General features: G+C 51.2%; 1 protein-coding gene across 34 annotated transcripts in view; it reads right to left on the bottom strand.

Moving 5' to 3' along the window:
* Window positions 1–12,056, bottom strand: part of TCOF1 (treacle ribosome biogenesis factor 1) — a 44,864-nt gene that overhangs the window by 8,518 nt on the left and 24,290 nt on the right. For 8 of the 34 annotated variants that reach the window (XM_078362945.1, XM_035288451.3, XM_078362984.1 and 5 more), the window contains 6 exons: window positions 6,909–7,095; window positions 5,042–5,178; window positions 3,406–3,519; window positions 2,893–3,112; window positions 2,295–2,380; window positions 1,555–1,735 (listed from right to left, as the gene is read on the bottom strand). In XM_078362945.1, the coding sequence (XP_078219071.1) occupies window positions 1,555–1,735; window positions 2,295–2,380; window positions 2,893–3,112; window positions 3,406–3,519; window positions 5,042–5,178; window positions 6,909–7,095 (925 nt within the window). Of the gene's footprint in view, window positions 1–1,554; window positions 1,736–2,294; window positions 2,381–2,892; window positions 3,113–3,405; window positions 3,520–5,041; window positions 5,179–6,908; window positions 7,096–9,791; window positions 11,581–12,056 lie in introns of those variants that run through there. The other 26 variants (XM_078362981.1, XM_078362990.1, XM_078363007.1 and 23 more) reach the window with 8 other exon arrangements.

Raw genomic sequence — 12,056 nt, 5'->3', positions numbered from 1 at the left:
GGTGTGGTAGGCTGGGGGAGGTAGGCTGGGCAGGGCAGGGGCAAGCCAGGTCAAGCAAGGAGGCCCCAAGATGGCTGGAGGCCCAATTCCATCCTTGGGTGATTCTTCAAGAGGGCAGGAGCCAACTGGAGAGGAAAGCTGGGGAGGGCAGTTAGCCCTGGCAACCTCTCTCCCCAGAGCCTACCTTTCTGCTGCCTTTTTTTTTTTTTTTTTTATTTTAGTTTTTCTTTGTTGAGCAGACTGGAGTGCAGTGGTGCAATCTTGGCTCACTGCAACCTCCACCTCCTGGGTTCAAGCAATTCTCCTGCCTCAATCTCCCCAGTTGCTGGAACTACAGGTGTCTGCCATCACGCTGGCTAGTTTTTTTGTACTTTTAGTAGAGACGGGGTTTCACCATGTTGGCCAGGCTGGTCTCAAACTCCTGATCTCAAGAGATCTGCCCACCTTGGCCTCCCAAAGTGCTGGGATTACAGGTGTGAGCCACAACACCTGGCTCACGTCTCTGCTTCTTGTCTGCAAACACCCAGAACACCAAGGCTGGGGAAGCCCTGGAGCTGTACTAGGTGTGCCCAGCTGGGATATATTTGACCCTTAGCTCTAGCAGACTCAGAGATAGTGGATGCCCCATGTTGGCTTGAGTATTCCAGTATGACTTCCAAATACCAGGTGACTATTTTCTACATGTGCCATGCCTTGACACAGACTGGATACATCAACCCCTGCTTTGTATGGTTAAGACACAGAGACCCAGAGTGGCCAGGGGATTTCCAAGGCTTTAGAGTCAGAACAGCCTGGGGCCAGCCTCTTGTCTGGAGTCTCCCGCATGTGCTGAATGTCCTCCAAACATGACTCTCAGCCTATTGTCTGAGCTATCCTCTGAGGCCCATGGCCCACAACCCACACTGTGAGCCTATTTACGGGGAAGAAAAGTTGATGAGGATGGCTGGAGAGAGCCAATGCTTGCTTCACAAGCCAAAAGACATGGCTTCCTCTGAGGTAGGGGTTATCCTATTTGGTGCGTTAGCATCACCCAGGCCTGGATATACCCCCACTTCCAGGCTGTCTGGGGCATGGGGCCCACTTGTACTTTTTTTGAGACAGGGTCTCACTGTGTCACCCAGGCCAGAGTGCAGTGGCATAACCATGGCTCACTATAGCCTCAACCTCCTGGCCTCAAGTGATTCTCCTGCCTCGGCCTCTCAAGTAGCTGGGAATACAAGCGTGGACCATCACACCAGCTAATTAAAAGAAATTTTAGAGACAGGGTCTCCCTGTGTTGCCCAGGCTGGTCTTGAACTCCTGGGCTCAAGCAATCTTCCCACCTTGGCCTCCCAAAGTGCTAGGATTACAGGTGTGTGCTGCTGAACCTGGCTCCACCTGAACTTTGATGAGCATCTCCAGGCCCAATGCAGGGCCACAAGGTCTCACTTGGAGAGGCTCTGGTGGCAGACAGGACCATACTGGGAGGACTGTTGCTACAGGAGGGCAAGAAGGGGCCCACTGCCCTGTTCCTCTGTGTGTCTTGCTGTGTCCCTCCTGCAGACCTCAACTCACCTGTTTTAGGGGACAAGGTGTCTGCTGCTTGTTGGAGCTTTGCCTCCTGCTTGCTATCTGGGTCATCTTTGGTGGCCAGAGCAGAGGAAACTGAAAGGTTGGAGTCTGGCTTGGGAGTGGCTTTTGAGGCCTGGGAATTGGCCAGGGTTAGTCCAGGGGTCACATAACCTGAGAGGAGAGACTGAAGAAGCCCAATGTGAAAGAGGCTGCTAGCTGCACTCCACCCTCCAACCCAGCCCAAGTCATGGCCTGTTGTGAGGAAAGCAGCCTGGGGCCTCTAGAATCACCCCGCCCTGTGGGTGGCAAGGCACAGAGTAGCCCTTCAGCCCTTGGTGTGTGCCTCCTGAACTATTTTAATTAATACAATTTCTAGACAGGCACATTTAAAAAGGAAATTTATTATTAATGCAAATGGAAAATTACTAGCTTTTGCCACATACAGACAGTAACTTTAAATGAAGTCTGCTAAAGAATGTTTTTTCCGGACACCACCCAGAATCAAGGTCAATCCCTTCTACAGACCCCAAGGGTCAGCTACTCAGGGCTCTATGCCGGGAGGGAGACAGCCTGGATGCAGCCTGTAGGCTGGGCCACAGCTGGTACTTCCCAGGCAGGACCTTGCCCAAGACCTCTGTGAAGACAGGGAGCCCAGACCCCTGACCTGAGGGATGAGGTAGACAGGAGCCTGGCCTAGGGCTCCACCCTAAGGCTGCTAGGCCAGCCCTCTCCCTTGCAGTTACCTGGGATGGTGCCACGACATCATCCTCGCTGGATTCTGCTGTGGTCTCCTCCACCAGGGTCTCCGTCCTGGAGGGGGTGGGACCTACTGGAGAAGTACAGTATCCTGCTGGTAGCCCCAGGTGGTCCCTGCCAGCCAGGCAGGGCAGAGCCCTTCAGGAAGGCCTGGGTCTCTCTGCAGGTCCCTCACCCCCACCCCAAGTCTTCCACTGCTTCTAATGCTCCTTGCACACTCGATGCTATTCACAGTATGCCAGGTGAGACATCTGAATGCCAAAGCCTTCTTTCTAATTCCTGAGGCCTCATTTCTATTTCCCTGCTTTCCCCTGTTCCAGAAACATGGCCCTGGAGTTTTGGGGAGTCAGTGAACGGAATCTGACACCAAAAAGCGGAGAGCGGTCAAACAGCAAAGTCAGGTCTCTGAAATAATTTAGACTGACTTCCTCATGAAATTGTACAGGTGGGGAAACTGAGGCCCAGGCTCAGCCAAGGGCATAGAACAAGTCTTAGATGCAGAGCTGAGGCCAGAGCTATGGCTCCACCAGGACAGACTCCACCCGCCTCCTGGCCCAGCCTTGCCTTTCCCCTGGGCACCCTTACCTAGCCTGTGGGCTGACTTGGCCACCTGAGGCCCTTCAGCATCTTCCTCGCTCCCTGAAGAGCTGTCGCTGCTGTCCTCACTGTCATCTGAGCTCCCAGGGGCTTTGGCGGCCTGCTGGCCATCAGGAAGCTTAGGTTTTCTGAGCTTGTTGGTCCCTCTGGCCTGGACGGGGGTGCTCTGGGGACTCGTTGCAGGGAAGGTTCCCACGGCACTGTCAACCTAATTTGGTAAAAGAAGGAATGGAAGGAAAAATTAGGGCAAGCAAAATCTGGTCTTTTCTGAACACTTCAATAGGGCCAGGCACCGTGTTAGACAGGGAGCACATGCAGTGTCATTTGATCTTCCAACAAAAGGTACTGTAATTCCTTCTTACAGGTTAGGCCACTGAGGCCCAGGGAGGCAAACCAAGTGCAGAGGTCACAGGCAGGCGGCGAGTGCTGGTGCTGAGATGCAAGGCCACGCCTGTGCCTTCTATGCTCTGAGGGCTTGCTTCCCCTGCTCCCCAAGCTCACCCCACTTGAAGGTTGGGTCCTGGCAACAGGAGGCTGAGCCTCACTGGCTTTCTGGGCGAGGACCTTCAGGGCAGCCTGGGTCAGTGGGAGGGAAGTTGGGTTCTTCTTTGACACCTGTGGGTGGCAAGAGGTAGCCCTGAGACTCACGAGTCCTTGGGATGCCAGCTGTGCCAAATCCTGGTCAGATGCTGTCTAGCTGGTGTGGGGGCTGGAGTGGGAACTGAGGGACAAAGGGGCTATGCCACCATCTGGGCAGCAAACTTGGTGGCAGGCTTCAGGTTATGAGCTAATTACATTGTTCTCAAAGAGCAAAAGACAGTTCCCAGCCCAGGGTAGGGAAGCAGCTTAGACCCCACCACTCAATCTGTACTTTCATTAGGGACAACCTGGTGGCCCCCTGGTGCCACATCTACTTCTTACACCCACCACCAGTCAGAAGACAGAACTTAGGAAGGAAATTGGGCATGGCCCTTTGCTGAGAGCCTTCAGATGTGGCGCAGCCCTTGCCATGGCCTGGCTCCTCTCTTCTCCCCCAGCTGTCCCTACCTCTCAGTTTCCCTCATCCCCAAGCACTTCCCCAAAAGGCTCTGGCACCTGCAGTTTCCCTGCCTGGAGGGTGGCCCAACTTCTCCTGTGACTGGCTGCTTCTGCTTAAACACTGCCGCCTTGGGGAGGCCTTCCTATAGCAGGTGACCCCACTATTCTCTAGTTTATGTTGCTTCCTCACCTGCCAGCTGGTGAATAATTTTATGTGGGTTCCCTTGTTTAATGGCTGCCCCTCAACACTCCCTGACTGGCTTGGGAACTCCTTGTCCCTGCCTTGGTTCCTGCAGTATCCCTAGGGTCTGGCAGGAACAGATGCTCATGGACACAGTGACCACAGCCCGACTTCCCACCCAGCACCCATGTTCCCAGTTCTTCTTGGCCTGGAGTCCAGGGAGTGAGTGGCACACCAGCCTCCCAACACTGGGGATTCCCAACTTTTCGAGCCCACCTCCTCAGGAAGAGAGGACGGAGTGTGTCATGGATATCTTCCTCTTAATGGGATGAAAAACCAGACTGATATGGCCCAAAGAGCAATGAACTGGGTCTCAGAAGACCCGGGTTCTGGCCTTGCTGAATGTTGGTCACATTACAGCCCTGGGGGTGAGGATGTGTGCTCAGTTTTATGATCTGAACAATGCACAAGCCATTAACCTTACCCTGCCCAGCTTTTACATTCAGGTAAGGACCAAATAAAAATGCACTGAAAATGATGGAGACTGGGAAGAATGCTAAAGTCACCATTACGAACACCAAAAAAGGGCAACTTTTGTTCATGGCATTATAAAACTGAAGAAAAAAAATCAAAAGCCCCACCACGTTGAAAAAATCTCATGAGGAACGGTGCAGGGCTTGCTTGGCCAGGAGGCTGTGTCCCCAGATTACTCTTCCTTATAACTCAAAGGTGATTTGGGAAGCCAGCACGGGAGCTGTAGCCAGGAGACCAGAAAGCCTCTGGCTGTAAGGCCACTATCTCTGGGGCGTAGAAGTTACAGCAACTGCAAGCGATCCCATCAGCATGTGCAGGTAAGCATGGGAGTAGGGCCCCACCCTACTGGCCTGCATAGCCCTCCCTTGCCCACCAGGTACCTACCTGAGTGGCTGGTCCCTCCTGTTTCTTGCCATCTGATATCCGACTGGACTCCTTGTTGCTGCTGGCCCTAGCTGTGCTGGCTTTGGGGGCTATCCTTGGGTGGGCAGTAGGCACAGTCACCACGTTGGTTCTAATGGCTGAAATGGAGCAAAATGGCAGCACATCAGGGCACTAAAGCCCCACAGCCTCCTCAGCAGTGGCAATAACCCAATTTACCAACCTGTGCTGGGGTCCTAGAGCCGTGCTCAGAGCTTAGAGGTAGAAGCTTGTTTACTTCCCTCTCTAAGCCTCCCAGGCAAGAGATGTCAATATGTCATTTGACAAGGCCCAGGGAGCTCAAATGGCTGCTCTGGGGTGACCCTAGGCTTTTTCATCCCCTCCCTCAAGTTGGCCAGGCTGCCACTCCTGAGCAATGGGCCAGAGCACCAGTACCAAACAACTCTCCTGCAGTTAAAATCGTCTCTCCTGAGAGTCCCTGTAGTTATCTGCAGAGGCCCAGGTACATGCAAGCTCTTTGAAGCACTGTTTATAACAGCCAACTCCCTCACCCCTCCACCCTGAAACAAAACCCTCTGCTTCTTCCAACATGGTGCTGGCTACATAAACTGTGGCCTGTCCACCTGAAGGACTTCCTTGTAGCCAGTAGGCATTGTGCTACAAATAAAGACAAAAAAACCTGATGTAATATAATATACTGTAAAGGTTACTGAGCATTACAGTATGGTCTCACTTTAAAAACACATGTATATCTTAGGTTTTCATAAATTAGCATTTGTCAAATGTTAACAGTAATTATTTTGGGCAGTAGAATTACAGGTGATATAGTTTCTTATGTGCTAAGCTGTATTTTTATTTTTAAATCACACACACACACACACACACACACACACACACACACACACACGGGTGTAGAGATAGGGCTCTATGTTGCCCAGGCTGGTCTTGAACTCCTGGACTCAAGTGATCTTCCCACCTTGGTCTTCCAAAGTGCTGGGATTATAGGTGTGAGCCACCATGCCCAGCCACAATCTGCATTTTGTTTGTTTTGTGTTTTTTTTTGAGACAGTCTTGCTCTGTTGCCCAGGCTAGAGTACAGTGGTGCAATCTCAGCTCATTGCAACTTCTGCCACCTGGGTTCAAGCAATTCTCATGCCTTAGCCTCTCAAGTAGCTGGATTTACAAGAGCGTGCCACCATGCCGGCAAGGCTAATTTTTTGTATTTTTAGTAGAGGTTTCGCCATGTTGCCCAGGCTAGTCTTGAACTCCTGAGCTCAAGCGATCTGCCTGCCTCAGCCTCCCAAAGTGCTAGGATTATAGGGTGAGCCACTGCACCTGGCCTGTATTTTTACATTACGCTATCAGGATCAGGTATTATTTCCTTGTAAAAGTGTTATAATAACAGTAATAGCAACATTAACTCTTTTCCTGTCATTGGTAGAATCACAGATTAGTCTGGTCACTCACTGATAGATGAAATCTCTTCCTGTAATGTCTCTGGCTTAGGGACTGCCTAACCCACTTTACATGCTACCAAGGATGGAAAGCTCACTACCACCCTGACTACCTGTTCCACATTCAGTCAACTTTTAGAGAGTTCTTACCTAGACTGTGTAGGAACCTGGTCCCTGCAGCTTCTAGCACAGGTCTGGGTTCCATGCCTGGGGCTGGCACAAAAAAGCCCTGGCAGAACTGCAGGTCTGAGCCAGGCTCTAATCAGGATGGGCAATGCAGGGCCCAGAGACCTGGCCCCAAGCCCCTCCTGACAAACACCTTGCTATGTTACTCAGCCAGTGTCCTATTCCTTCTGGGCCTCAATACAGGGCAGTACTGGTAGGCCCCCCCACCACTTCATAGGGGCTGCGCTCACCAGGAGTCAAGCACTGTGTAGCGGAGATCATGTCCTCATCCTCGCTCTCAGAGGAGGAACTCCTGGCTGTGCTCTCCGAGGCTCGGGCCTTCCTCGGTGTGCTCGGAGCCTGGGCTTGTGCGGGGGTAGCAGCTGGGCCAGCTGGACTACGATTAGGGTCGACAAAAATCAGAGGGGGTTTAATCACCTTGAAAAACAAAAACAAAACACCCCCCCAGTGATTAAAGGCTTGGCCAGGGAAAGGAGATGATGGGGTTAGGGAATGTTTTACAAGGCAAAGGGTCCACAGAGCTCGGGGACAGCTGGGCGCGGAGGCCATTCCAGCTGCCCAGGGTGTCCCCTCCCACCACACACATCTGAGAAGACCCAGCACAGAACTTCACAACTCACAGGAGCCCACCTGACCCTCACAGTGAAGCCCTACAGCAGGATCAGCTCCCTTGTACAGGTGGGAAAACCACATGCTCTGAGGGGAAGGGAGCTACCCAAGGCCACAATGCCTACTGGAAGCAAAGCCAAGGCCAGAATGTCCAGTTCTGCCTTCTTCCCCTGGCTGGCTTCAGAGACAGTTACCTGCTGAATGCAGTGGGTGGTCTAAGCAGTTTCCCAGGGCTGCCTAGTTAGACTATACAATTCACCCCGGGGAGGTCTAGGTGCCCCCACCCCAGAGGTTTGATGCAGCCCCCCTGATACGTGGCTCAGGATGAAGCTCCCCAGCTATACCGACTCAGTTTCTTCAACAAAAAAATGCACAAGAGAAACAAGGGTTGGGTAAGAACCAATAGATTAAGACTTAGAGGATTAATAACTCAATGTAGTATGTGGCCTTTAACTGAACTCCATGAGACAATCAAGAAAATAGACACTGGGTAGATCAACTTTTTAGGTGTGACACTGTATTGCAGTTGTGCTGGAAAAAAAAGTCCTTAAAATTGAGAGCTGCATACTGAAATCCTGGTGGATGAGCTGCCACGTCTGAGACTGGCTGTAAAGTAATCCCGGGGCGTTGGGGAACTGAGCGGAGGGTTTGCATAAAATGAGCCTGCTCAGGAGTTCCTAATGTTGAGGCTGGGGATGGCACGTGGGGGTTCTTTACATTATTCTATCTTTGGATATGCTTTAAATTTTCCAATACAACAGTAAAAGCAAGCAAGCAACAGCAGCTCCCTGGTATTCTGCAGGCCAGTCTGGTTTTGAATTACAGCATCCCTGAACGTGTTCACTGCACGCAAGGGCATCTCCAGGCTCATTTCTTTCCCAAATCCCCAGCTAACGAGAACACACACAGTTGTGAGCCAGGGAGCTGGTTAGGTCTACATTCCATTCCCTAAATGTCAGATCTGGTTTGAGCTCTGTTCCCTCTCTGGCCAGTGAAGAGCTGCAGGGCAAAAGGAGGGAGCTGCCTAAGGCTAAGGAAGGGGTAGAGTCAGGTCAGGACTGGTCTCTAGCTGCTGTACCATCCTGCCTACCTCCTGAACCTGACCTAACACACCTGGCTCCTCAGGGTGCAACGTACTGTGGAGAGGCATAAAGTCAAAAGTAAAACAGAAAGGTGCCTGCCTGAGGGTGGAAGCTTCGCTGGGCTTGGTAGGCTTTTCCTACCCCTGCCAAATAGCCTCCCCCATGGCTGCTCTGATCTGCCACTTCCAGAGCCTTCCTTCCCACGATATAAAAAAGAGAAGGATGGAAAGTGGGAGAAGGCTTACAGTTGAGGGAGGGGGGATCTATATATATGTGAGAAGACAGGAACAGATTGTCGGGGACAAGAGAAGCAACGATCCCACTGAGGCAAACAATAGCGTCTTGGGATGTTAAAAGCAGCTCAGCAGCAAAAGCCTCCTCCCAGTTCCACCTGCCCACGCCACCCCAATGGGCCTCGGGGCCGTAGGAGGGAGGTGGTGCAGGGGGCTTGGCTGTGGGGGGCTAGGGCAGGGCACTAGTACATTATCCTTGCACTCGTACCATGAGTGTAAGGATCAAGTCTGTAGAGTTCACAAAGGTGGGCAGTGAAGCTTGCCAGGGTGTGGGGGAAGACCCGCTTCTCATTCCACCTTTGTCATGACTTCACTGTGTGGTCAAGCTCCTGAACTTTGTGATCCTGTTTCCTGTTTAATAAAAGGGCTAGTAGTAATCCCTGCCTCGGTTCATTCACCGGAGGGGTTCTAACGCACTATGGACATTGCAAAGCACAGGAATGTAGTTCTGGGGTCAGTTTAAAAAAACTCGTGGGAGTGAAGCAGCAAAACCAGCACTGCCTGAACATTTGGTTCTACCTCCCTGTAGGAAGTGGGCAGTAAGGACTCAGAGGGAACCTAAGGATGCCCTTCCTACCTGCAGGACTGACACCTGCAGAACCAAACCTAGGGGCTTTCTGGATGGTGCTCACCCCCTCCTGTCAAAGCTGAGCTCATACTAACTGTGCCTACAATTCCAGCAAGTCAGGGGCACAGAGGGGGCTGATGGCCTAGGCAACCACAAAGGCATTACTCCTCTAAGAATCTCTCAGAACTGCCTAGGGGTTGGTTAACAGATCTAGGCCAGCCCCACCTCAAGAGACTGAGAAATTCTACCCTTTGGGGATATGGCCTGGAACCTCAAGGTCCACCCCACCCACCTAAGAAGTCTTATCCCAGGGATTGAGATGAATGAGGCTCAGAGCAGGCAAGTGGCCTCACCCAGGGTGACCAGCAAACTGGTGCCAGAGCCAGGATTAGTAGTTCGTTCTCCAGGCACCAGACTGGAGCTCTTTCTAGAACCAATTATGCTAGGCCTCAATTTAACACCCAAATTTAATTTCTTATAGGTTTCTTTTTTCTCTTTGATTCAACCTAAAACTCTGAGAGCGGGGCCTACATCTCTTTGACAAAATAATGGAACAAGTTAGCCTTAAAAAATTTTATTACTGACAAATGAAATTGCATACATTTATAGTATATAACATGAAGTTTTGATACACATATACATTGTAGAAAACCTAAATTATTTAACATATGCATCATATCACATACTTGTTTTCTTTTAAACCTGGAAGCTATTCCAGGCCCCAGCACAGACTCTGGCCTGAGGTCTACTCTGCACAAAAGGGCAGAGGCATATTGAGGGGGCCTAGGAATGGAGCCACAGCGTCTATCCCTGCCTCCTAGCCTGGGGCTCTGCCCACCACCCTGGCCTCAATCCCCTGCCCCACTGATGGGCTAAATAATAAAATCAGACTGAAACCTGTTAATAGAGAGTGCTCAGTAAATGTACAATAATGAAAATAATCATAATCAGTGAACAAGGGATTAGGAACTAAAGATCTCTCAGTCAGGCGGAGGCTGCAGCTTCCCCAGGCTATGCCTGTCTTCCCTGAATCCTCCTGGGGGGATGCACAAACTGCTGACTTCTTTTCCTTCTGCTTTTTAAATAGGGACTCCAGAATCTTCAGGACTAACATACCAATTAAATGGTTCAGTTTAAGCATGATGTTCACTTTAATTGTGTTAGTTCGCCCCCATAGAGAAAGCCGGAGCGGCCCTCTCCCTCCCAGCTGTTTGGATCCCTCAGAGTCAGGCAGCCTCATAAAGGCTCCACATCGAGCCAGAGGTCAATGCCCAAGCCCGGGGGAGTGTTGAGGCAGTACCAGGCAACAGGTCAGAGTGTGAATAGCCTGGGCTCAAATACCAGGTCTGTCCACTTGTCATCAGCCATGTGATGCTGGGACACATCTCTCAACTTCTCTGAGCCTCCTTCCCAGTTCCTCAAAAGGCAAGTAACAAAGGGAGCTGCCCTCATGGGGCTGTTATGGAAATTAAACAGAAAAATGCAAATACAGGGCACTGCATAGTGCCTGCCACACAGGGAATTACCAGATGTTAGTTGTAGTTCATTACTTTTGTAATCTGTGCTATTGAGGAGAGACAGTGAGCACCCTATTTATTGCTGGAGGTGTGCAAGCAGCATCTGGCCTTATTGATAGACCAGTAAGAATGTGAGGGTGGTGTGGTGGCTCACATCTGTAATCCCAGCACTTTGGGAGGCTGAGGTAGGTGGATCACAAGGTCAGGAGTTCAAGACCAGCCTGGCCAAGATGGGGAAACCCCATCTTTACTAAAAATACAAAAATTAGCCAGGCATGGTGGTGCACACCTGTAATCCCAGTTACTCAGGAGGCTGAGGCAGAGAAGTGCTTGAACCCAAGAGGCGGAGGCTGCAGTGAGCCAAGGTCACACCACTGCACTCCAGTCTGGGTGACAGAGCAAAACTCTGTCTCAAAAAAAAAAAAAAAAAAAAAAGTGGCATATGATATTCAAGGGGAGATGGTTCAAGAGACCACTCTGGTCTGGGTCTGGAGATTGCAGGACTCTAACATCTGTGACTAGGCCCTGGGAGAGGAATGGGTGCTCTGAGGTGCCTGGCAGAAAATTCTGGGAGCTTGAGGCTAGAGGAGGACAAAGGGCAATGGTGTCTGATAGAAGGGCTAGGGTTCACACAGAAGCTTGGACCACAGCAGCATGGCTGACTTGGGCCTCTGTACAGGGAGATAAGGTGGGCTTGGTCCCACCCTTTGGGGTGTAGCCTGGGCAAGACCGTGGCTTAAGCTCTGGGTGCAGTAGAGTGGGTGAAGGTGTGCCACAGGCACTTGAGAGAGGGTCCTGGGCAAAGTTCACGGGATTCGAGAAGACTCCCAGTCCTAAACAGAAAACAGGGAGATGTAGGGAGCCAGGGGATCAGTGTTTGCACCTTTCCTCAGCCTCTTATGAATCATGAGAATTTGGGGAAACTGCTTCAACTCTAAGGCTTGATTCCCCATCTGTCACATGGGGCAACACTCCTTGCCCTCCTCACAGTTAAGAGGTACTCTTTCTTAGTCAGGGGACTGTGGCAAGTACTTTGTGTGCTAGCACCAGTACACAAAGGAAAGAGGGAGGCACTGGTACTGTCCTCATTTTATGGCTGAAACACTGAGCCTCACACAAGGGGCAAGGCATCTGCCAAGGACCACAGAGCCGGTGGGTGGTAGAGTGCGTATGTTTAACTGAAGCCTATATGTTTAACTGTGCATTGCTGCTTGCCTCACAGGGCTCAGATGAATGTCACAATAGAAGAAAGAGCTCTGGAAGCTGTGAGGTGCTGTTTAAGTATGGCAAGATTTTCCCAAAGGGAATG

The sequence above is a fragment of the Callithrix jacchus genome, chromosome 2, assembly GCF_049354715.1.
Source record: "Callithrix jacchus isolate 240 chromosome 2, calJac240_pri, whole genome shotgun sequence".
In the NCBI taxonomy this organism is placed as follows: domain Eukaryota; kingdom Metazoa; phylum Chordata; class Mammalia; order Primates; family Cebidae; genus Callithrix; species Callithrix jacchus.
This window is presented reverse-complemented; position numbering and strand designations above follow the sequence as displayed.